At 46.2% G+C, this 26,240-nt stretch overlaps 2 protein-coding genes across 2 annotated transcripts in view; one reads left to right on the top strand and one right to left on the bottom strand.

The window, feature by feature from the left end:
* The window catches only part of CCDC69 (coiled-coil domain containing 69), a 32,451-nt gene extending 24,874 nt beyond the window's left edge, over positions 1–7,577 (top strand). The window contains exons 5-9 of the mRNA XM_074313805.2: positions 2,203–2,276; positions 3,317–3,418; positions 3,885–4,004; positions 4,889–4,986; positions 5,736–7,577. Coding sequence (XP_074169906.2) covers positions 2,203–2,276; positions 3,317–3,418; positions 3,885–4,004; positions 4,889–4,986; positions 5,736–5,913 — 572 coding nt within the window. The 3' untranslated portion in view covers positions 5,914–7,577. The remainder of the gene's footprint in view (positions 1–2,202; positions 2,277–3,316; positions 3,419–3,884; positions 4,005–4,888; positions 4,987–5,735) is intronic.
* Positions 6,217–25,580, bottom strand: LOC109448756 (platelet-derived growth factor receptor-like protein). The gene is made up of 6 exons (XM_019734388.3): positions 25,179–25,580; positions 18,117–18,459; positions 17,109–17,260; positions 15,386–15,679; positions 14,793–14,932; positions 6,217–8,509 (listed from the first exon to the last, which is right to left on the bottom strand). Exons 1-6 carry the CDS (start codon positions 25,234–25,236, stop codon positions 8,294–8,296), a joined length of 1,203 nt encoding a protein of 400 aa, XP_019589947.2. The 5' UTR covers positions 25,237–25,580; the 3' UTR covers positions 6,217–8,293.
* Between the last annotated feature and the right edge of the window lie 660 nt (positions 25,581–26,240).

Raw genomic sequence — 26,240 nt, 5'->3', positions numbered from 1 at the left:
TATTTACCAGTTCTGTTTCTCCTCCTGTATTCCTGAAGTTCCAAGTTTACATCTGGTATCAATTACCTTCTGTCTGAAGAATTTCCTTGAGCAATTCTTTTAGAGCAGGTCTCCTGGTGACAAATTCTTTTAGTGTTCCTTTATCTGAGAAGGTCTTTATTTCACTGTCTTTCCTAAAGGATATTTTCACTGGATATAAGATTCTGGATTTATAGTCCTTTTATTTCAGCAGTTTTAAAATATTCTTATTCCTTCTAGTCACCAAGGATTCGAATGAGAAATTCAGTCATTCAAACTCTTGTTTCCTCTAAGTAAGTAATACACTATTTTTCTTTGGTTCCATTCCAGATTTCGTCTTTGTCATTCATTTTTAACAATGACGTGTCTGGGTGTGGATTCCTTTGGGTTTACTTGTTTGGAGTTCAGTGAGCATTTTAGTAGGTTTATGTTTTGCCAGATTTGGGAACAATTCTTTCTTCAAATGTTTTTCTGCACTGCACTGTTTCTCTTCTCTTTCTGAGTGAGACCCTGATGACACAAATGTTATACATTGTGGGATTGTCTTAAAGGTCACTGAGGCTCTGTTCATTTTTTTCCGGTATTTTCTCTTTTTCATTCAGTTTGAATAATTTCTTTTTTTTTTTTTTACCTCCTTTCTTCTGCCTCCCCCCCCCACTCTGGTTCAAGACGTTGTTTCTCAGTCAAGTTGTGTAGGACACAGCTCCCTGGCCCATGCTGGTATTCTTAATGTCTCCTGTTTATTTGCTAAGACTTTCTATTTTTCCATTCTTTTCAAGAGTGTTCACCCTTCCTTCATGGATCATTTTTATAATGGCTGCCTTCAAGTCTCTGTTAATAATTCCAGTATCTGTAGCATCTCAGTGTTGGCATCTGTTGAATTTCTTTTCTCAGGCAAGTTGAGATTTTCCCACTACTTTGTATGCTGAGTATCGGGAATTGCATACTGAGCCATTTTGGATTCATATGCTGAGCAATTTTATTTTGAATATTTGAATACATGAGATTCTGGGTTTTGTTTAAGTCTCCTGGTTCAGTGGTACTTCAAATTCTGGTCTTCTTGCCCAGTCTGCCTGCTACCATTTACTTTTCAGAGTCTGAAAATAGCTGCTCCATTTATTCTGTCCAGGTTTTATAGCTATATGCAGTAGGACAGACTAGATGGAGTGTGCTTTCTCTTTCTTATGTGGAACCAGACCTGTTTTGATAGGCAAATTAACTAGGCAAATTAAGCCCATAATTTAAAAAAAAAATTAAGGCTGAAATTTTTATAATAGCTGACGTTATCCATGTTTTACAGCTGTAACACATTTCTATCACTGAACATTCTTTTCTCTGGGTCACTGGCCACCCTGACACAGGTCCCTTGTATACCTGGTCCTTTGGCTGTATTAAACTTTTCTCTCCTCTCTGTCCTATTTCCCATCCCACCACTGATTGGTCATTTCTCTGTTGTCTTCTTTCAGTTGAGACAAGTTTGGAATTTTCCAGAAGGAACTTTGTAGAGAAGGTGGGATGAAAAATATAAGTCCAGCTCTGCAGAGCGCTGCCCAGCCTGGGAAGCCCTTGCTTGTCCTTTTCTTGCCCCTTAGAGACAAGCAGGCCTGGCTTATTGACCCATTTCACAGTACGTCTGTGAGGTGACAGGACTTCTGGATATTTCAAGTGATCTCCTAAACATTTCCCAGTTTTATAGAAGCAGAATCAGGACCAGGTAGACATCCAGGCCCCAAATCTAATGTACTTCAGTTTTGTGCCATGATTTGGCACAAAATGATTTAATGATGTCATGATTTCATGACTTGGCTAACCTAGCTTACAAAACACCAGCCCTACGCATTTTCCACATCGTGCTGTGGTTTAAGGGCAACACGCTTTCTGCAAGATTTTTTAGATCTTAGCCTCAGTAAGGTGTGGATGGCACCCACAATCTGGTAGGGTTCACAGTTCCTCCCAGGATATAATTTGTTTCCATTTCCATGACCTTTTATTAAATAGCTACTGTATTTCTGGCACAGTGCCAAGCCCATAAGCTAGAAGGATGGAGAAGAGCATTCCCAGACTCCTGCTCCCTTTGAGCCCCGGGTGGTTACCTGTGCTCTCTGGCCCTCGTGGGGTCTGCCAGAAGGCTTTAGGGTGAAGTGTCTGGGTGTCTGAACTCACAGAGGTCTCCTTTCCCTACAGACCTCCAGGCCTCGTACGAGCAAGAGAAAGAAGCCCTTACCCATTCCTTCCAGGAGGCCAAGACAGCCCTGCAGGTGAGAAGGGTGGGCCATGACAGTCCCTGTGAGAGCACCTGTAGGAAAGCAGCATGGAGCCCCAAAGCAGCCAAAGCTGATGGCCCCTACCTGGGTGTGAGGGACGGTGGTGATTGTCTACCATGTATGCAGGCCCCTCGATGTGGCAACCAGGCTCTTAACTCAAGAGGACTTGGTGTGAGATCAGGGTTGATCCAGTTTTCCAAGGACTATTGGGAGGATCTTAGAGACTTCCTGGGCTGGGTGCCACAGTGTGAATAGGCTGGTGGGTGGATACACAGAGAAGTGTGAAAAAAGGCATTTGACCCAATTTGGCCGGTCAGGGGTTTCCCAAAGGCAGTGAGATCTAAGCCAGAACCTGAAGATGAATTGGAATTCAATTCTTCAGATAAAGAAGGGTAGGAAGGGTGCCTTAGGCAGAAGAGGAAAAAAAAAAACAGCTGGGTGTTCAAAGGCATGGAGGAAAGCGGGAACATACAGCCTACCCATGGAACTGAAAGCAGTCCAAAGTGCCTGGGCATGGAGTGGGAGTGGGAGAGAGAGCTGACGCGAGGGAGACAGGCAAGAGCTATAACGTGGGAAGCCTGTAAGCCACACTAAGGGGTTTCACTCTATCCTAAAGGTAATGGGCAAGTTTTGGGTGGAGGAAATTCTTACGGGGAAACTACGGAGACAAGGACGCACGTTGCAGTTGGAGGAGTGATGTAATATTTGGCTGCAGGAGAAGTTGTGCAGAGGAGAGCAGTGAGAGATGAGACTGGAAAATGTCTGGAGCCCGGTTTGGATGTACTATGAAGGCCAAGCTAACAGCAGCCTTGAATCCCAGGACATCGTCCCCAAGGCTATCGCCATTAAAGGCTTTAGAACAAGGGGTGGGGCTAGGATGTTTCAAGCACCGGCTGAAGCCTGCGTTGTTGGTTAGGTCAGAGCAAAAGCAGACTGAAGAACCCAAAATTGATCCCCCTCTGGGATGTGGAGAAGTCCACCTACAGCCTCTGTGAACCAGACTTTGATCATCTCTTTTCTGCCCCCTTCTCTAGGAGACCATTGATGGACTGACCTCACAACTGGAGGCCTTCCAGGCCAAGATGAAGAGAGTAGAGGAATCCATTCTGAGCCGAGACTATAAGAAGCACATCCAGGCAGGTGGCAGTACACCTGGAATCTCCAGGGAGGTCAGGGTCTGGGCAGCCGGAATGTCCAGTCCCTCTTCAAGGATGGGGCTCAGACCTGACACTCTTCCCTTCACAAGGGACTGGAAGAAACAGGGTCCTCATGTCACTGAGGGGGAAAGTAAGGCTCAGAGACAAGCACCTGGGATAGTAACGTGCTCAGGCTCTGAACTGAGAGAGAACTGGGTACAAACAGCAAACCTACCACTTAGCACAAGCAACTGAACCCATCTGAGCCGTGGTTTCCTCACCTGTTATGCCTCAGGGCTGTTACTTGGATAGAATGAGATAAGTACACAAACACTTTCCAGGGGCTAAGAAGGGGAGATGACTTCTGTAAATGCAAAAGTAAGTTGGAAGCAGAATGGGGAGGAGAGATGTAACCCGCACCTGTCTGCCTGCTGGTCTGATGACGTCCCTCTGTGTCCCTATCTAGGATTACGGGAGCCCCAGTCAGTTCTGGGAGCAGGAGCTGGAGAGCTTGCACTTTGTCATCGAGATGAAGAATGAGCGTATTCACGAGCTAGACAAGCGGCTGATCCTCATGGAAACAGTGGTACGTGGCGGGCCGTGGCTGGGGGTACAGCCTCAGGTTTCTGCTTTCTGGGCATTTCCTCTGTAACGTGTACAGAGGGTAGGTGCATTGATGCGGCTCCCACCAGCTTTGACCTGCCACCCATGCTGGCCGTTGAGACAGCTGAGGTTGGTCTGTGGCCCATCTGGGTCAAGCAGTGGGTCCTTGTCATCTGGATCCTGCAAATTTCTTGGCTACTCATGTTGCTGGAACTTGGGTGACACCAGGGCAGGTAGCCGGGCTAATTAGGAGGGGCTGGCAGATGTCACATATCAGGCAGCGGCCAAGCAAGGCTGAAAAATCAGACAGATATGAGAGGCCAGAGGCAGCAAGGACAGGCCTGGGGAGTGGGGGGCATTGAGGACACCGGTGGCTTTGTCTCCAGGAGAAGGGAGGCCCTGGAAACTGAGGGTTGAGTCTGAACAGAGATTATGTTGCTCTGAAAGAAGTCTCCCTGGTCCTGTGAGCCTGTATTTTAAATGTTCAACCATTTCAAATGTTCCCTATAAACTTTGTTCAACCATTTTTGTGGCATAGCATAACAGACACAATTTTATTTCTATGGGTTGTATCCTTTTGACTTTTAGAGAACCAAAAATATCCTTTCTCTTTTGAACGAATGGAGATATTAGTTGGCAGTGGCTATATTCTTTTTTTAATGTTCTCATGTGGCAAAATTAAAAATTGGCAGCCCTCTGTTCACTCCTTAATTTTGTTTTTTTAAGTAATCGTATTGCTCCGTGAAATGTAACATTTGGTCTAGAATGAGTCAGTGTTTTCAGTGACCACAGATAAGAGGGAGGTGATGCCATGCGTTACACCATGTGAGTTTGGTGGCTTTCTGAGCTCATTCTGATTTGTTACAGAAAGAAAAAAACCTGATGCTGGAGGAGAAAATCACCACCCTCCAACAGGAGAATGAGGACCTCCATGTCCGAGGCCGTAAGCAGATGGTTGTGTCAAGGTAGCTCTCCCCGTGCCCCCTTCCACCCCCCACCCCCACCTCCTGTCCCTGCCCTTTTGGTCAAAATCTCCAGTTTTGAGTCTCAGAAAAGCCTGGGGGGATGGATTGACAGGTCAGCCCACACCTGTCTGGGGAATGTGGCTCCTCTTTCCTTGGGAGTTGGGTATCCCTAGGGACCAGTTCTGCCTGGAAACCTAAATCAAAGGCCCAGATTAGTATCTGTTTGTCCCCATCCTGGCTGAGTGAGCTCCATGGGAAAGCCCAATGTGGGAAGGGGGAACAGGAAACATATAGCTCATGAGGCCGAATGAATGAATAAATGAATATGCATAAATGAATGAACCAGTTCTAAGCGCTTAGTAAATGAGAGCTAATATGTGTCAGACACAATTGATTGAATACATATGATCTCATCGAAATCTCCTAATTACTTTAAGAGCTGGGTCCTATCATTCTCATTTCCATTTTACAAATGAGGAAACTGAAATTTGCTGAGAGTAAACAACTTGTCCAAGGTTACACGGCTAAGCGATAGGGCAGGTTGAACCCGGAGCTGTCTCCCTATGAGGACCATGCTTCTTGGTCAACAGATTGAATCACTTCTTGCTTTCGACGGGGCAAGAGGGGGCCGTAGGGCCCCTGGAGCCGGCTGGCGGCCCACCTGCGGAAGCTGTCCTAGAGGAAGGGGGTGGTCTCTGCAGTCCCTGGAGACCCTGAGAGGCAACCATGGCCTCTTTCTGCATCCACAGGCAGCTCTCGGACGACCTGCTTCTCGCCCGCGAGGCCCTGGAGAAGGAGTCGCAGTTAAGGCGACAGCTCCAGCAGGAGAAGGAGGAGCTGCTGTACCGGGTGCTTGGGGCCGATGCCGCCTCCACCTTCCCCCTGGCCTCCGTCACCCCCACCGAGGTCTCCTTCTTGGCCACATAGGCTCAGGGCCTGAGCAGCCATGACATCTGTGGTCACAGCTCCCTCTCCAGGACTTTCCAGAGAAGACAGCAAGAGCCTCTCGTTCTCCTCCCAGGAGGCCACGAGGGCAGGAGTGAGATGGGAGCCAGGGTGTGTGCCCATGAGCCCTGGGGGCCTAGGCCGCGTAGAATCACCCAGGGGGCTTTGGAGGCCCCAAAGAGTGCTTTCCCTTGAGTTGGCCCAGGAAATGCAGCAAGAGGAGTCCTTCCCTCCCTGCCCTTCTCTCTGTTCAAATCGGGGAGATCTGAGGCTTTTCCCAGGGGGCGCCTGTGCCACTTCAGCCATCTGACAAAGAGGACACACCCTCCTGGTCCTAACTTGTCAGCTTTGCTGCCAGCTCATCAACTTCCTCCTACACATCCCACTTCTGCTTTGGCCTTCTCTCAGCCTCAGTTTACTGGTCCTCTTAAACAGTTGGGGGAACTGAACAAATGACTCTTGAGTTACTATAGTGTCACATTCTAGGACTGTCTGAAGGGCAGACTCAGAGCTGGGGGACAGGGAAGGAAGTGGACCAAACCCTGTGAATCAACTGGGAAAGGTGAGCAGCTGGGAGGGGGTCACTGGAGGCCACTGGGGCTGGCAGTGCCAGGGGCCAACCCAGCCAAGGCAGGGCGTCAGCCTGCCACTGCTCCCTGGCCCAGAGTCCGGTCAGCCCAAGGGTAATGGCCAGAGCTCCTCCTCCGTGGCCAGGAAAAGCTCCCTCCTCACCTCCGGTCCCTCAGTCTCAGTGCCGCGGGGCCACCTAGTGAGTCTGAATGCCCTGCACAGCCAGAGCTAGAACCTCATCCCTGAACAGGTGAGAAAACCGAGGTGGGGAGCAGGATTCTCAAAGCCAGGACTGGGACCTCATCTGTCATCTGGGTCTTGTGCTTTTTCTTTCTCCCCAGGCTCTGGGAAGATCACATTTGTGACAGTCTTTCTCCTCCTTCCTCTCTCTGGTCCCCAACCCACTTCCTGCTCTCCACCTTCATTCCTGCCATCCCTGATCCGGGGCCCCTAGAACCTGACCCTGCGCTCCCCCATCAGAGTACAGGGGTAGCTGGAGAAACTCACCTCAGCAGGTCTGTCCAGCCCTGACATCTGTGAATTGAAGATTCTTTTTAAGAAGCTTCCGGTCGGCCGAAAGCTATTATAATAACTTTCCCTTGCATAGAGCATTTTAATTAAATGCTTTCACAGACACCTCCCTCCTCTGATCTGCATCAGATCCTTGAAGCAGGTTCTTACCCTGTATCAGTGGCAGAGCAGACTGAGATCAACGTTGCTGAAAGGCCTTGCCTCTGGCGCCCCCAGCTCCAGCCCCAGCCCTGGGCCAGCACACAGGAAAAGTCAGTCTCTTCCATGGGCCCAGACTGCCTTCTTCATCCATGTCTTGTTCTGGGAGTTCAACAGGGCTAGGGGACCACAGAGCTGCTTCTCTGGCCATGGGCAAACAGGTCGTCCAGGAGACTGAGGGCAGTTCAGGAGTGAATGAGACACATCCTTCTTCACATATCTTTTCCCAAAGCCTCTCTGGGATACACGAGATCATTGGACATTAATAGGTACAACCAAGAAAAGAATCGGTGGCCAAGTAATTTGAGAAACTCTAAGTTCAATCAAATTAAACGATCTGCAAACTGTAGGACTTTTCAGAACCTTTAATATGCTAACATACATTGCAGATTCCCAAGAAGGAAGCAAAGTACTCATCATTTCCTAAACTTCTTTGACCATGTTTCTACCCCAAACCCAGCACCTCGGGCTGCAGAACGCCCTTTAGAAAGCATTGTTTTCATGGGAGGGGCTGGGTGGGGGAAGGGGCAAGTTGTGGGGAGCAGGGTTTCCCTCGTGTAGCCTGTGATGGATGAAAGGAGATAAACTGTGGTCAAAGTCTCATCCTGGGGCAGACAAGCTATGGAAACCAAACAGAATGCACGGTATTGTTTTTACTTGGCCTCTGTGTTTTCCTGGGAGAAGGAGGAGATGGGTCTTCATGACAACCTCTGTTAAGGGCAGACATCTTTGAGGAATAAGTCCTGGGGCCTGAGTGATTCACAGTGGTTCTGGGGTCCCTCCTTGGGTACTGGTGCCCCACTGGCCCTTGCTTTGCCCAGTCTCAGCACCTGAGGTTGGAGTGAAGACTGGCTGTCAGAACAGATCAGGGATGGGAATGAGGCAGCGAAGTTAAAGAGAGAGGTGAAAGCACACATGAGAGAGTGTAAGAGGTGAAGGCTAAGGTTGTTTCTGCCCTGTGGGGGCACCTCCATGGCATAGAAATACACCAACATTCACACAGTTACCTTCTCCTGCTTCTGCCCACTCTTCCACACCCAGATGCCTGCAGCCAGGAAGGGAGCTAGGAAGGGGTAGGGGAAACCCAAGGGTTTCGGGTCACACGGACACGGGTGATGGCCGTCCCAGTGCCTTGAAGGTTGGTGACCCGGCAGATGTAGGCGCCAGCATCCCCAGCCCGTGCCTCGGCCACATACAGGGTGCTTCCTGCTTCCTGCTGTACCTGGCCCCTCTGGCGTACCACGTTGGTCCACTCACTGATGTAGGGGGGTCGGCCCAGCTGCAGGGACAAAAGATAACTGTCCATCACCTGCCCCAGATGCTGTCTCTGACTTGGGCACCAGTCGATAGGTAAGAGGCACCATGTATCTTTCAGGAAAAGGAGAAGTGACCTGCTGCAGATCACACCTCCATGTCAGAGCACCTCAAAGGCCAGGTTCTTTGTGGAAAAAGTGAAGCTTCTCAAGTCCCTGGAGAGAAGCTGGGGTCTCCTCCCCTACTCATGGAGATGCAGGAGGTAACATAGCCTAGAGCAGCACCGCCCAGAGTGGGTTTTGTGGCACTCTGTTTCTGTAGGGGACACTAATGGGTGTTCCCTACTCCAAGGGTGGGAAGTGGGGGGGTCCATTATCACAATTGTCTGTGAAACACTGAGTCAAACAAAGTTAAGTTGGGGAGACTCAGACCACTGAGCCAGTTATGTGTGCAGATGGGTTTTGAATCTCCAAGTCAGGTTATGGTTATAAGAGGCAGTGTTTTTCAAAGAACACTTTTTTTATTGGGGAGCATGTTTTGGTAATCTGCCATTCCACAGAACATGTTGGGGAGGTGCTGGCACAGTGAAACCATTGTCTCCCAAACATATGAGTGTTATTTTCCCCTTGTTGGGTCTCAGCTTCCGCATTTGACAAGTGAGAGAATCACACAAACACATACACACACACACACACACACACACACACTATTTCCACATCCTAAGGTCTCTGGGGGGCTCACTTTCATCACGTTTTTGCAGGTCCAGCCCTCCCTCCAAGGCTCATGTCAAATTCCAGCTCTTCCAGGAAGCCCTTTTAAGAAATCCTAAAGTGAGGTTTCCATCATGGTGGAGTGACATGGCTCCTTTGTTTCTCACCTTAAATTTACAAGTTGCATAATCGTGATTCAACAAAGGCTTCCCTGCTCAACACACAAACATGCCTGAAAGATTCACGCATTGGGACACCTGAAGGTGGGTGTATAGAAACAAGTAGGGGAAGTGGGATGGAGGAAAGACAGAGACGGTGGCTACAGATGCAATTTGGCACCCACTGTGGCTCCAGCAATCATGGTGGAGAAGTTGGGCTTCAGCCTACACACTAGGGCCTGAAGGGTAAGAGGTCATAAGAAGTTTCCCTCTGGGTAAAGGCCTCTCCCCTTTTCCCCATTGTGGCAGGGTCAGGTAAAAGTGGCTGGGAAGCTTGAACAACACAGCGGTGCCAACAGCCATTGCTGGCAGGGAGGTGGAGCCTCAAGATCGCAAACTTACCTCCCCTGCCCTGTCTGTCCCGGCAGAGCCCAGTAGAGGCAGTGGAGACACCTCCAAAAACAGTGGGGCTAGTGGACATTAGTGAAAAGGAGGTAGGCCTGGGAACTCACAAAACCAGTTCTCCACCACCCATGACATTCCCCCACCACAGTGGTCATCCCCTATAACCGAGGCAAGCTGGTCACAGAGGGGACACCCACCATCCCAGTAGGTATGTGGTATTTTCCTCAACTGAAGTGATGCCAGCCCACCATGAGTCCAGAGATGCAAATGGTGCCCACAACAGAAAACAAAATTATGTGGTATAACACCATCTACTGGAAAACAAAAGAAAGTACACGACCTATCAATGTGCTGATTTGTTGAGAGCAAAACAGTATCTAAACAATAAAAGTTCACTACCTCAAATGTGCAGGCAGAGAAACAATCCATCAAATAGCATGAACAACCAAGGTACCTCTGGAGCACAGAAAAAAAATAAAACGTCTCCTTAACCCAAACTCAAAGTCACAGAAGACTGTGATTTAAATGACAGATAATTCAAGATTTCAGTTAGGAGGAAACTCAATGATATACAAGGAAACTCAGAAAAGCCGTTAAATGAGCTCAGGAATAAAATTAATGAACAAAACGAGTACTTTACCAAAGAGACTAAAACTGCAAAAAAGAACCAAACAGATTTTGGAGCTGAAGAACTCAATAAATGAGATGAGGAATGAATTAGCGAGCATTGGAAATAGAGCAGATCAGATAGAAGAGAGAATTCGTGAGCTCAAAGATGGAAATCTAGGAATAACCCAGGAGGAAGAAGAGAGAGAACTAAGAGTTTAGAAAAAAGGAAACAGCTCTATAAGAACTATCTGACTCCATTAGAAAGAGCAACCTAGGGATAATAGATATACCAGCAGGAGAAGAAAGGGAGAAGGGAACAGAGAGCCTACCCAAAGAAACAATTGATGAGAACTTCCCAAGCCTATGGAAATAACTGGACTTTAAAATAGAGAAGACCCCTATTATATCAACACAAAAAGACCTTCTCCATGATACGTTTTATTCAATCTTTTAAAAATCAATAACAAAGAAAGAATTCTCAAGGCAGCCGGGGAAAAAGACTAACTTACAAAGGAAACCCCATCAGATTATCATCACATTTCTCAATAGAAACATTACAAGACAGGAGAAAGTGGAAGAAAATATTCAAAATATTGAAAGATGTGAGCCATCGGCCCAGGATTATATCCAGCAAAGTTATCCTTTACATATGAAGGAGAAATAAAGGCTTTCTCAAACAAAACCTGAAAGAATTTGCCACCACAAGCCCTGCATTACAAGAAATGTTGAAAGAAGCTCTCTACCAGAAACAAAAAGACAAAAGTATACAAAACTTTGAGTAAGATAACTGTCAGGCAGCCAGAAGCAAGAAATTTCAAATTTACTTCAAAATTAATCACGTAATTATGACATAAAGGATAAAGGGGAAAGGGGCAGCATTAAAAATAACCATACTGCAATTTGGTAATAAAAGCACAACAGAAAAAGGGATAACCTTGTGACAACAAAATTATAAAAGAGGAGAAGAAAAAGGACAATGTGTACAGGTGAATTAAGATAAAAGGCCATCAGAAGATAAAGGACTATTGTATGCATGAGACATTTTATACAAACCTAATGGTAACCACAAAACAAAATCCAGACCTGAGAACACAAAACATAAAAAAAAGAGGAAATGGAGGGGAAAAAATCATTAAAAAAACCCACCAAACTAAAATAGCTGACAGAATCACAAGGGAAAAGAAAAAATGGCAATATAGAGTACTGAGAAAACAAAAGATAAAATGGCTATAGTAAGTCCTCATATATCACAATCACCGTAAATGTACATGGACTTAACTCACCAATCAAAAAGCGCAAAGCAGTGGGCTGAATTAAAAAAACAAGATCCAACACTATGTTGCCTGCAGGAGAATCAGCTCCAAAGACAAACACAGGGTCAAAGTGACGGGGTGGAAGATGATACTTCAAGCAAATGACATCCATAGAAAATCAGATGTAACCATACTTATGTAAGAAAAAATAAGTTTCATGATTAAAAAAAAGGTAACAAGAGACAAAGATGGACATTGTATAATGACAAAGGGGACAATTCATCAAGAGACATATGCTTATCAGTATGTATGTACCTAACCTGGGAGCACCAAAATATATAAAGAAATTACTAACAGACCTAAAGGGAGAAATGGACAAAAATACAATTACGGTAGGGGTCCTAAATAACCAACTGACAACAATGTATAGATCATCCAGATATAAAGTCAAGGAAATATTGGTCTTACTTAAATGACACATTAGAGCAAATAGATTATTTGATATTTATAGAAGTTTCCAGCCCCAAATGACAGAATACACATTCTCAAGTGTACATGGAACATTCTCAAGGATAGACCATATATTGGCACACAAAACTAATCTGAATAAATTTAAGAAGATTGAAATCATGCCAAGCATATTTTCTGACCAAAATGGTATGACACTGGAAATTAACTACAGAACAAAGACGGAAAAACCATAAATACTCGGTCGTATGTAGCAATAAAACAACATGCTACTGAACAACTATGGGGTCCAAGAAGAAGAAAAAAAGATCAAAAGATACATAGAAAAATGAAAATTAAAATTCCCTTGGAATTTTTCACAAAAATAGAACAAAAAATTCCTCAAAGTTATATAGAATAACAAACCACCCCAGATAGCCAAAGCAATCCTGAGATAAAAGAGCAAAGCTGGAGGTATCACACCCCTTGACTTCAAACTATACTACAGATCTTTAATAATGAAAACAATATGGTACTGGCAGAAAAAAAGACCGATGGAACAGACTTGAGAACCCAGAAATTAACACACATATATACAGGCAGGTAATTTTCGACAAAGGAGCCAAAAACACAATGGAGAAAGGAAATTCTCTTCAATAAAATGGTGTTGGGAAAACTGGAAAGTCACATGCAAAAGAATGAAATTAGATAGCTATCTGACACAATACACAAAAATTAACTCAAATGGACTAAAGACTTGAATATAAGACCTGAAACAAGAAAATAGAAGAAAACATAGGCTCTAAACTTATGGACCTTAGTCTCAGAGGGGTTTCTGTGAACTTGACCCCAAAGGCAAGGGAAGTAAATGAACTAAATGAATGAGACTACATCAAACTAAAAAGCTTTTTCACAGCAAAAGAAACCATCAACAAAACAAAAAGACAAAAAGGTAACTAACAATGAGAGAAGATATTTGCAAATGATAAGGGGCTGATATCCAAAGTATATTAAGAACTCATACAACTTTACACTAAAAAACCCCAAACAATTCAATTTTAAAATGGGTAGAGGATCTGAATAGACATTTCTCCTGAGGGGACATACAAATGGCCAACAGACATATGAAAAGATGTCCAACATCACTAATCATCAGAGAAATGCAAATTAAAACCACAATGAGATATCACCTCACACTTGTCAGAATGGCTATCATCAATAAATCAGCAAATAACAAGTGTTGGCAAGGATGTGGAGAAAAGGGAACCCTCATACACTGTTGGTGTGATTGTAAATTAGCATAACCACTATGGAAAACAGTATGGAGATTTCTCAAAATATTAAAAATAGAGCTGCCATATGATCTGGCAATTCCATTTCTGGGTATTTATCCAAAGGAAACAAAAACACATTTGAAAAGACGTATGCACCCCTATGTTCATTGCAGCATTACTAGTAATAGCCAAGATATGGAAGCAACGTAGATATCCATCAATAGATGAATAGATAAAGAAGATGTGTGTACAATGGAATATTATTCAGCAATAAAAAAAATTAAATCTTACAACAATATGGATGGACCTAGAGGGTATTATGCTAAGTGAAATAAGTCAGACAGAGAAAGACAAATACTGTATGATCTCACTTATATGTGAAATCTAAAATAAATAAATTAATTAAATGAATGAACAAAAAAACCAAAAACACACCCATAGATACAGAGAACAAGCTGATGGTTTCCAAAGGGGAGTGGGGGGTGAATGAGAATTAAAAACACAGAAACCAATCCAAGTCGTTTTAAGAAGAAAAAAAAAATCCTTAGACATTTAGATATTTTATGTGCCTGCTAAGAATAAATCAATCTCCTCTTAGCATTATTAGAACATCTGATTCCCAAAAGAGGAAAAAAAAAAAAAGGATTCCTGCAGTAATCAGGATTGGTAGCCTATTTGACACAGAACCTCCTCCTAATGTTTGAGGGTTATGAGGGTAAGTTCTTTGAGAGGAAAGAACATCACCCCCACCTCACGTCTCCAGCACCACCTTGTGAAGGTCTGGACCCGCTGTAGTTGCCCAGGAAACAGTTGCTAACGCTTTTGGTCCATCGCTCATCACACGCTGCCATAGGGACTAAGTACTTATTCAAGCCCCATTTTCAGGTGATTTGAACCAGTCTGGTCTCAGCTTGCATGTCACTTCAGAGAAGACACCTTGAGCACTCTATCTTAAGTACACCTGATCACATTCCTGCTGTATCCTCGTAGCATGCAGTATTCTCTAGATGATCATGTTTGTTCATGTCCCACTTCCTCCTCCCCGTTTAGACTAAGTTTGCAGAGAGCAGAAGCCATCTCTCTCATTGACTCATCATTGTAGTCTCAGCACCTACTACAGTGTCTGGCATGTGGTGGGTGCTCAAGAATTACTGGATAAATTAACAAAGGAACAAATTATACATTTGTATACAGTCACCTGAGAAGTAGCTCTGTTTGACAGATGAGGAAACGGAGGCCCAGAAAAGGGAAGTGACTTGCCCAAGGTCATTCCGAGAAGCAGTGTCAAAGTTGGGACTAGTCCAGGTTCATCAGATTTCTAGTCAAGCAGTGGATCCCCTTGACGGTGATGGCTCCTGGCCATCATCCTAATGCTTCCCTCCCACGCCCCTACCCCAACACACCACCACCACATACACACAAGCTCATAGCCTCTTCTTCCCCTCTGCTTACCTTCTGCCCTGGATATTCCCAACGGAAGTCCACAGCAATCTCCGGCTCACTCAGAACTGTGCAGGTTACATTGAAGTTCTCTCCCAGTTGGACCGAAGTTGCTGAAGCTTGGATGGTGGGTTTGGGGGAGGAAGATGGGTCTGCCATGGAGACGATGGGAGAGAAATGAGGACAAACATGTTGAATTGATTGTTAGAACGATTGAATGGAATGGGTGACATGGTTAGATTGATAGAGGATGAAGGGTTGAGGCAACTGAATTGATAGAGGATGTGTGAATGGGTATATGAATTAATAGACGATGAGTGGAACGGTTGATCTGATGGAGGATAGGTGAATGGAATGGTTAATTTAAGGGAGGACGGATGATGGAAAGCTGTTGCTTGATTGAGAATGAGTGGATAGACACAGGCCGAATTGATGCAAGCTAGCGCAATAGCTGTTTGGCTGGCTCTCTGGACAAGATGGTTGAATATAAGAAGTGTTGTTGAAAGGTGGTTATTTAGAGCTCCATAATCCTGAGGTTCCCAAAGGAGGTGTCTCTCCCCATATCCTCCCCTGCCCTGCCCACTCAGAGCCCTAGGCTCACGCACAGTTGATGTAGATCAGCATGTACTTGGTAGAGATTTGTCTCATGCCACCGAGGCTGGCCAAGCAGAAGAGAGAACCAGCCAAGGAAGCTCGGGGCCGGTGGATGGTGAAGCCCTTCTTCACATCAAAGGAGATGTCTGTCCCATCCACTGGGACCTCTTCCGGTGGGAACTCCCGATGCAGCGTCACCTGGGCCAGGGGGTTGGTCACCTGGCAGGGAAGCAGGACTGCTTGATTGCTACGTAACTGTATCACCTCATAATAATTCTCTGTGGGGACAAAGAGTTCTTCTGGGTCTGGGAAGGAAGGAGGGAGAGAAAAGAATGAGGTTGGGACAGATTTGTTTCCTGATGCTCTACCACCACCCATGAGCATGAGGTCCATCACGGGGATTTGAAATCCCACTTTCCCTTCCCATCTCCATGCTCCATGTTCTTTCCTCTCGGGTAAGGGGTCCTGATCTGGGAGGCTGAAGACCAGTTCGGGCTTGGTCATGAGCTTGCTGTGCATCTTAAACAAATCTCTTTCCCTCTGTGGTCTTTGGTGTCTTCGTATATACAATGAGGGGGTTTAGAAGGCTTGATCTCTAAAGGTCTTTTTATGTGAAAAGTATTAGAGAAGTACTGAATAGAAGTCATGGTTTCTGGTTTGATTCCCAATCCTGCCACCCACTAGCTGTGGGATCTTAAGCAAATCACTTATTTCCTCTGAGCTTTGGTTCTTCTCATATGTCAAATAGGAGCGATAATCCCATTCTGGCCTACTTTGCAGAGCTGATAAGAAGCAAATGGGATACTGGATATGAGGCACAAGGCCTGTGGGAGGCAAACATTCGTGAAACTCGTTCAAGGTACCATTAGTAACAGTCTCAGGTCAGCGTCCTGAGTGCACAATGGTACAGTGAGTAGGAATTACCTGGGGACCAGCTTTCTAGAGCTGTGCTGTCCAATAGAACGTTCTGTCATGATGGACATGTCCTGTGTCTGTGTTGTCTCATATGTAACCACTAGCTACATGTGGCTATCAGGCACTTCAAAGGTGGCTAGTGCAACTGAGGAACTGAATTTCAAACTTTGTTTAATTTTAATTAATTTAGATGTAAATAGCCACATGGGTTCAGTGGCTTCTGTGTTAGACGAAGTGGATCTAGAGTTAGGCAAATGCAATGGTTAACTTTGGCTGAAGATTAGAACCACCAGAGATGCTTTTAAAATAACCAATTTCTGGGCTCCACCCCCAGACCAAGTAAATCAGAACTTGGGGAGGGGGACAGGTATCAGGAATGTTAAAGCACCACAGGTGACCCTAATGGGCAACCAGAATTGGGAAGCACTGCCTGCTGCTTCGGAAAGCTTCCTGAAGATAAAATCGCCAGGACTCGTAGGCATTCCAGGGTTCCAGACTTCATCCAGACTTAATGGCCTGGGGCCCAGGAATTTGTGTTTTTAACAGGCGGGGCTAATGGAAAGGGCTAAGAACCTCTAGACTGGGTCGTCACTACTGCTGGGTTGGATTTGGGTAAGGGAGACACCGCTGAGTCTACAAGAGTCATCTGTTCCCTCTGTTGAACAAAACTGGACTCTGACTTTTCAGTTCAGTGAATCCCAGAATGTCACAAGGAGGATCTTGGAGAACCACAAGCTCAATTCCCTCATTTTACAAGTGGGACTAAGGGGAAAGACACTTAGGTTTGGAAGACTTTCCCAGACCCTGACTCCAGAGCACCTGTGAAGAAGATGAAGGTCTTTCCCTGGCGGTCCTCGCCTTCCGAGCACTGGGCGTCCTGGCAGTGCTGAGCCCAGCAGCTGTATTCCCCTGTGTCCGCGCCGGTGGAGTTCACCAGCTGTAGCCGACTATGCTGGCTGAAGTGCTTGATTCTGAAAGACAGTCGGTGGGGTGGACAGGAGATGGGGAAGGCCTGAGACACACAGTGGCAGCATTTAGTCAGTTGACCGACCTCCTCATCAGCTTTCATCACCCCACCTACCCAGCAGTCTTCCCAGCTTGCCCAGGGGAGCTGTCAGCATTTGTATTGGCCCCACCCACAGTTTCTGATGGGCTCGCCTATCCCACTGGCCTCACATGCAACTTCTAGTTGGTCCATCTACTTCCCATTGACCTTGTCCATACATTGCGAGTGGAGTCCCCCAAACAACTTTGTGCTTCTCGGCTCCTTCCTTGTGTCTCTTTGTTCAGGCTAACAAAGCCCTCTAAGCACCTCTACCTGCCAAAGGAGGCAGTCCCAGGAAATCTCATTTTAAGTGACTGAATTGAGAGAACCTAGACAAATCTTCTGAACCCAGTTTTATACCCCAACCTCTGCCTGATTTTCTTCTGGACTCTGGTGGGCAATGCTTGTGGGGCCAACTTTGCCTTCATTTCTGGCTCCCCTGACAGAAAGGTGGCCTCCAGCCTGATATCCACACACTAACATGTTGGATAGTCATCCTCTTTTGCCACCTTTCCTCCTATATGCACTATTTGCTGCCCCCAGAAAAGACATCTCAGGATTGTGGGGAGCCTTGTGTCCCATTCTGTAAAACCACTATGCATCTGATGGGTCTTGTGAGCCCATTCTGCTGTTTCTTTTAGGTGCCTGTAGTTGTATGTAACAGGATGGCCAGTGTGGGTTCTGGGCCATTTTAATCCCTATAAAAACAGTTAAAGTGCTTATAAACTGCTGCCCCAGCCCTGGACCCATTCAGGCTGTCCCAGGAGTTCTCCACCCCATACCTCAGGCGTCCCTCGCCCTCCTCTTCCAGGTACACAGGCACCTTCCATTGGACCACCTTCCCCAGACAGCGCAGCTCCAGGGTCTCGCCAGCACGCAGGCTTAGAGAGTCCCCCACCTTCTGGAAGTGGCCTCTCCCTAACACCTGGGTCAGGATGGAGGACGCCGGGGGGCTGGGGGTGACAACCACCAAAGGCATCTTCTTCTGCAGAGACTTCTGGCTCCGGTCTGATTTGGGTTTTCTCTGGCCTGGGGCTCCTGAGGGCTTCACCTCACCAGGTCTGGCTGTTTTGAGGCCCCTTTTTTTCTGCTCCTTCAGAGTTCTGCCACGCTCCTGGATCTCAGCTGCAGGGAAGACAGGATGGGTCTGGGGTCACCAACCTTCTCCATTCACCTCGAATTCTGTCCTTTCTTCACCCCAGCAGTTGACAGAACCTCAGAGCTCTGTTAGGACCTTTTATGCTTGTTACTATTACACAAGTAATTGTCACTCTTTAGAGAAAAATGATAAAATACAAACCAAGAAAAAGGATTCAATTTGCCCCAAAACTTACCATCCAGAGATAACCAATATTTGAAGCATATTTTCCCAAGACTGTTTTAATGAAAATATTTTAAATGCCTATTTTGTTAAAAAACAAAGTGGAACAATATGATACATATTTTAACCATCTGCATTTTCACTCAGTGATGTGTCGTGGTTATCATTCCATGTCAAACACATGTGCACCAACATTTTTAATGACTTGCATGGTATTCAATGGTAGGAATGTATCATGATTTATTTTTTCACTGTTGGGTATTTGGGTTTTTCACATTCTTAGTCAAAATAAATAATTTTTGAGTAATTATTTTGACTAATCATCTTGTGCATGAAAGTTTAATCAGTTGCTTCCTTAGAATGAATTTTTTAGAAGTGGAACCACTGATGGGTTATGGAAGGGAACTTACACATTTTATTATCCAAGTTGCTGCCAATATTTCAACACCTTCTAAAGCATGCTCCAAACGAACTTAGATAGGTCTAGTGATGAGACGTGAGCTCAGTATTTAACAATACCAACAGCTACCACTGATGGAGCCTGCAGTGTTTGTGGAACAATACTAGCCCCGTTACATATATTTTCTTATTTCATCCTCTTAATGACTAAGTAAGGATTGTTCTCCTTTTATGGACGAGGACCTTGATGCTCACAGAGGCTCTTTCCCAAGGTGCAGTGCTAAGGAGTATCCTTCCCCTTGAACTTAAACCCAGGTTGGCCGACTCCAGAGCGATAATAATTCCACCAGTGGAGTATCTCAGTGCCAAATGGCTCTGACTGCTAGAAAGTCTTTGGAGATATTGACCCACTATCTTCAACTTTTACCGCTGATCTAATTTTTCTTCCTCGTGGAAGAGGAAGTGGAATCATTCCATATGCCTGCCTGCCACCCCAGTCCAACTCTTCTGGTCATGCAGAGAACGTTGTACAATTTGTGCTAAGTCCTGAGGCTCTTTCTTTTCCTTCCCAGTAGTTCCCAGATGTATCCTTTTCTCTCTGTCCCCACTGCTAATACCTTTCAGTCCGAGCCCTGATCAGATCACATCCAGACTATCAATGGAGCTCCCAACTAACTCGTCTTTTGGCCCCTAATCTATCTCACATGCAACATCAGATACATCTTCTTTCTTTCTTTTTTTTTTAAAAAGATTTTATTGGGGAAGGGGAACAGGACTTTATTGGGGAACAGTGTGTACTTCCAGAACTTTTTTTTCCCAAGTCAAGTTGTTGTCCTTTCAATCTTAGTTGTGGAGGACGCAGCTCAGCTCCAGGTCCAGTTGCCGTTGCTATTTGCAGGGGGCACAGCCCACCATCCCTTGCGGGACTCGAGGAGTTGAACCGGCAACCTTGTGGTTGAGAGCCCACTGGCCCATGTGGGAATCGAACCGGTAGCCTTTGGAGTTAGGAGCACGGAGCTCCAACCGCCAGAGCCACCAGGCCGGCCCCCAGATACAGCTTCTTAAACCATCATGTTACAAAAGCCTTGGGCCTCCCCATTGTTGGTGGGAGTGGCGGGGGCAAATCAGTGCAAGGGGGCTGGAACAGCACTTGGGCAGCAGGAATAGAAAAGGTCCCAGTGGCGTTCAGCAATTGTCCTTTTTGATGGCCCCTGACCACCATCACCAGTACACACCCGTACTCAATGGGCAAAAACAAAACACAACAAAATAAAAAGACCAAACCACCACTTTCAAACCTGAATCCTCTGGTTCTCACAATTGTTAAGAAAAAACTACACTCCTCCTATGTACATTTCCTTTATTCACACTACCATCTCACTCACAACACTTCTGACACCAGATGTGTGCGGGTTTTTTCCACACCAAGCAATCCTTTAGGACACCACTAGATGTCCTACAATTTAACTCAATTCTGACACTATCTACCTGGAGAGAGCCTCAGATGCCACAGATTAAGCACTCCGTCCCACAAGACTGCCCCCTCCACCCAATTTCTGATGCTAGTCTCAAGTCCCAGATTGTCATCTGTGCATCTGACCAACCAGCTATAAAATCGGGGCTCTCATGACCCCCGCTGGGGTTTGATAATTTACTAGAATGGTTCACAGAACTCAGGGAAACACTTACTTATGTTTAGCAGCTTATTATAAAAAAAGATACGATAAAGGATGCAGACGAACATCCAGATGGAGAGGTGCACAGGACCAGGTATGTGGGCAGGGGTGCAGAGCATCTGTGCTCTTTCCGGGGCACCCCTCTTCCAGCACATCTATGTGTTTAGCATCCCAGAGGCTCTCCAAATTCCATACTTTGGGGATATCCATGGTGGCTTCATCACACAGGCATGACCAATTATTAGGTCACTCGTGACCCCCTGTCCCCTTCCCAAAGGATGGGGGTGGGGCTGAAAGTTCCAAGTTTCTGGTCATGGCTTGGTCTTCCTGGTGAGCGGCCCCAATCCTGAAGCCATGAAGAAGCCCACCCAGAGTCGCCTCATTAGAAAAAAGATGCTCCCTATTACCCAGAAAATTCCAAGGGATTTAGGAGCTGGGTGTCAGGAATCACGGTCAAAAACCAAATATTGGAACAAATGATGCTCCTAGTGCTCTTATCACTTAGGAAATGAGAAGGGTTTGGGGAGCTCTGTGCCAGGAACCAGGGGTAGGGACCAATATATATTTTTTTCTATTATTCCACAACAACGTAAAAGGTCTCCCTGGCGTCCCTAGTGGGGACATCTATCCTGGGGGCCATGCCTGGCCTTGGAGGGAAAGGATGTTGCCATGGTTTTAAGAAGTGTTGGTAGTTTGGGGGAGGTTTATTCTGAATTTCTTACATGGGGAGAGCATTTAATATGAATAGTTCAGAGGATTTCCCCCCACCCACACACATTCTAATTTCATTCTCGCTGTAGGCCCAAAAAGGCATCTGGAGAGCATTTCTAACCCCTTTTTACAGGTTGAGAAACTAAGCCTCAGAGAGAACAGCTGGGCTCAGCGTATTAACTCGGTGACCTGGAACACTCAAGTCGGGCATCTAGAAGCAAAGATGCTCTAAGGTGGTATCTAGGCCACTCCAGGGGAGGGACGGTAAACCTGGGCCAGATGATGGGACAGGGACTTCCAAGCCAGAGGTGCTGGGCTTTCCCTCTTGGCTCCGCTACAAAGGAGCCGTGTGACCTCTGAGCCACATTCTCTTCATTTAGAAAATGGGAACAAGAACACCTGCCTTGCAGGATTACAGGCACACCTCATTTTATGGTGCTTCCCTTTATTGTGCTTCACAGCCATTGCGGGTTTGTTTTGGTTTGGTTTGTTGTTTTACAAACTGAAGGCAAAACCCTCCTGTGGGGACAGAGCCCCAGAGAGCAGTTTCTAGGCTCTCGGCCTCACGTGGAAAGGTGCTGGCTCGGGTAGTAGATGGTCATCAGCTGTGGCTAGTTGGCCATCAGCTGTTACTGGTTAGCCATTGGCCACTAATATAACTGCCATGCCTACGCTAGCAGAAAATGGGGGCTAGCAAGAAGATGGTGGCTGAGCTGGCAAGCACGGATTGCAGTTAGCAAGTGGGGTTGGTTGTTTGGCAGAGAAGCGGACAGCAGGTTGCAGGTCGTGTGGATCCTGTGTCCTGTGTCTCCAACCCAGCTGCCAGCGAGAATATAGTGGTATGACTCCCCTGCTATGGCTCCGTGGGTGTTCCTTTTTAGCCTTACCTTATTCTGCATTCTTATGCAGGGAGCAGGACCAGACACCCCGCACGACACCCTGCATGACAACTCCACCCCCAAAAGGATTACAACTCACTCTGTTGTGATACTCATTTTTATCACAGTGGTCCAGAACCGAATGTGCAATAGCTCCCAGGTAGGCATGCCTGTGTTATATATACTAAATGAGATAATAGTGCCTGGCATAGAACAGAAGCTCATAAATAGCTGCCATCATAAAAAAAAGTATTCATTTCTATTGTTGCTATAACAAACTGCCACAAACTCCGTGGCTGAAAACAACACAAATTTATTTTCTTGGAAGTCTGACGTGGGTCTCCCGAGGCTAAAATCAAGGTGCCAGCAGGGCTGTATTCCCTCTGGGAGTTCTTGAAAAATCTGTTTCCTTGACTTTCCCAGCTTTTAGAAACTGTCCATATTCCTTGGCTGTGGCCCCTTTTCTCCATCTTGAAAGCCCAAAACGTCGGACCAAGTCTTCCCCACACAGCTGTCTCTCTCTCTCTCTGGTTCTCCTGTCTGCCTCCCTCTTCTACTTTTAAGGATGTTTGTCGTTACATTGAGTGAATGATCCAGAATTCTCTCTCTGTTTTAAAGTCAGCAGATTAGCAACCTTAATTTCACCTGCAGCCTTAACTGCTCTTCTCCATGTGAGGTTCTAGGGACTAGAACGTGGACACTTTGGGGAGCATATTATTCTGCTTGCCACAAATAGTGGAGTTTTTAAAAATCCAAATATAAAGCTAATGTTTTAATAGCCAAACATTCCTACATGGAGCCTTTCCATGAAGCGGAAGCAAGCCAATCAGAGGGCAGGAGAAGACAGGGGCCAGGACGACCGACTGCTAGTTCTTTGGTTGCCCTAATGAGAGGCTATTGTCAAAGCAGCTGGCTGGGGGAAGTCTCTGCATTTGGGGTCTGGAATCCTATTTGGTCTGGAGTTGAAATCTGACGGAGGGCTGGATTAGAGTGGCTCCCAGAGCTGGGGCTGTCCTGGCCAGATCTGACAGAGGCCACCACAAGCCCTGGTGACAGGGTGGCTGTAAACACATCTTCAGTAGCAGAGGCTCCACCTCCCAGGACCGAGGGCTGTCAGACCGTGTAGGGAGGGGTTTTCTAGGAGCCATAACAGGATGTCTACAGCTTTGGAGCGTCTGGGTTTGTTAAGCCAACAGGTCAGTCACCGAGGTAAACTTAAGGAAAGTGTCAAGTTTGGTTTCAGGGCCTGCTGATGATGATAACAGTCATAACTAAAACGTATTGGGTACCCGGGCACTGTGCAGAGCGCTAGCCATGCATTCTCTCATCTAACACTCACAAAGCCCTACCAGGAAGCTTTCACTAACGTGCCCATTTTACAGATGAGGAAACTTCAGTGTCATGTACTTTGTCCAAAGCCACCAAATTAGAGGGCTCCTGTCTGGTGCTACCTCTGTGTATTGATCGTCTTGCTGTCTCTGGGTCTCGGTTTTTGCATCTGTAAAATGGAAAGGTTGGACTAAACCAGAGATTCTTCAAGTTTCAAAACAAACCAATCAATAGAAAGATTCTAGATAACAGAGCCCTCTCTGGAAATATTGAAAGGTCAACAATAGAAAGTAATAATAGGGTTGTTTTGGTGGAAGGGGGTGGGGGCCTGAAACCCACCCATCCAGCTTTTCAATCACTACTTACCGTGTCTGTCCCAGAGGACTCTCCAAGCTCCTTCTCAGGGCCCAGGTCCTAAATGTCTGAGGTCACATTACCTCCAGTACCTCCACCCTCCAGCTCTTCTCCCTACAAGTAAATCCTCCGATCTCCACCATCAACTCTGCTAAACTGCTACTGTCTGACCAGGGAGGTGCCCCCACCTTCCCATCCTCGGAGGCTCCCTAAATAGCATCTGAGAGCAGCATCAAGTGGGAATATTGCCAACGGCCAGACAGTGGTCTGGAAGAGGAAGTCTGGAGTGATAGCATCTAAATCCTGTTCCAAGCCCAGCCATTCTCTTGCAGAGACTATTCCAGTCCCAAGCTCCTCCTGGGGAAGCTGGAAGCAGAGAGATGGAGGGAGAGTCTCCCGGGGGCATCAGCCTTCCCCAGGATCTATCTTCTACCAGGTTCTGGGCTAGAAATCTTTCAGGCTGTGCCCGATGGAGCCCTCAAACTGTTGATCTTTGTAAGCAAAATCATAGCCTCTTAGAGTCAAAGAACCTCGAAATAAACACTCAGACTCTTAGAATTACGTTATCTTGGTATGATCAGATATAATCAGGGTCTTTAAAATTAAAATAACATTGCTACCACTTATTGAGTGTTTACATGCTAGGCTGCAGGCCAAGCACATATCTACACGATGTCATTTAATCCTCAAAAACACCCTATAATTTTGAGATTACTGTTATTGCCACTTTACTGCTGAATAAACTGAGTCTTAGAGACTTTATTTTATTAAATCTTGCCAGTGAGTAGAGGAACTAGGCTTTGTTCTGTCAGCATTCAGAGTTCCCCAGGCGTGAGCCACCCCATGAATCTAAATCATTACCAGACTTAGTGATAGCCTCTGCCTTCCAGCTCAGAGAGGCCTGTTGGTTCTGGAAAGGGCTTGGAAGATCACGCAGTTCACCTTTGTCATTGTACAGATGAGGAAACTGAGCTGCCAGAGGTGACAGGACCCAGCCAAGGTACTACGGACAGTGAGTAGAGGAGCTGAGCTGAGAGTACGAGCGTTGCTGTGCTCCCTCACGCCCCTGCCCCATGCTGTCAACAGAGCACTCCTGGGAAAGGCAGGGGGGAGGGGGCATCCTCAGAAGGTCCCAGGGGAGTAAAAGGGTTGCCACCATGGAAGGAGAGGTCGTACCTGAAATCACACAGATGAGCAGGCAACAGGACAGGAAGCAGAGGGCTCTGGGGTCCATGGTGAGCCACCTGGACCTACGACGCTGAGTGCTGATGTGGCTGGCGACAGGGTCTTCAAGAAGACTGTTGGGGCCGGCAGTGGGTGAGCAGGGAAGTGACTGAGGGACCCCTGGGAATGGGAGGGGAGGGGGCCTGATTTCAAAGGCAAATCACAGTCCTGAGCCCTGGCTTCTTCAGGACTCCAAACAAAATTCCTTTCTTTGGGTTCCCCTGCCAAGGTGAATGGAACTATTCAGAACCCTGCTCAGGAAAAAACAGTCCTGCAGCCAGGAGAGGAGGGTCGCCAAGGGCAAACAGGCAGAGCAGGGAGGCAGTGGAGGAAGCGACTGAAGGTCACAGGAGGGTTGGGGGGGGGGTGCTGAAGGACAGGGATATCTGAGGACAAAATAGGTGAGTGTGGCCAGGAGGGAGGTGGGGCTTGAACTGGACTTAAAGGGGGCGTGGCCACTGCCTCTGGGGCCACATCTGCTGGCCGCTGGCTTTTGCACATCCTGTGAGCTAAGAATGGTTCTTAACAGTTTTAAATGGTTAAAAAAAATTGGTGACACGTGCAAATCATATGAAATTCAAATTTCAGTATTCATAAATAAGTTATACTGGAAAAGGGCCACACACTCTCGTGCGTACTCTCAGGGGCTGCTTTCGCACTGTGACAGCAGAATGGAGTACTTGTGACAGTGACATGTGGCCCACAGAGCCTAAAATATTTCCGGTCTGGGCCTTTGCAGAAGAAAAATTGTCAATCCTTGCTCTAAAGGATGGTGTTTCTAAAAAAAATATTTTTTTCTAAACAAAATTTTTAAAGTCAATAAAATTCATTCTCAAAGAAATTATAGATGAAGCTTAAGATGGTTTTACACTGTACATATTTTTAACTTGTTTTTTCTTTTTTTTTTTTAACTCAACAGTGTTCCTTGGCCCCTTATGTAGACCTACCTTTCCACTTTTTAAAGTGCTACATAGTATTCTACTATGGCGTGTTTCAATTTAGACTGTTTTTGTT

This window comes from Rhinolophus sinicus, chromosome 5 (genome assembly GCF_057876585.1).
Source record: "Rhinolophus sinicus isolate RSI-liver-muscle chromosome 5, RSI-T2T, whole genome shotgun sequence".
In the NCBI taxonomy this organism is placed as follows: Eukaryota; Metazoa; Chordata; class Mammalia; order Chiroptera; family Rhinolophidae; genus Rhinolophus; species Rhinolophus sinicus.
This window is presented reverse-complemented; position numbering and strand designations above follow the sequence as displayed.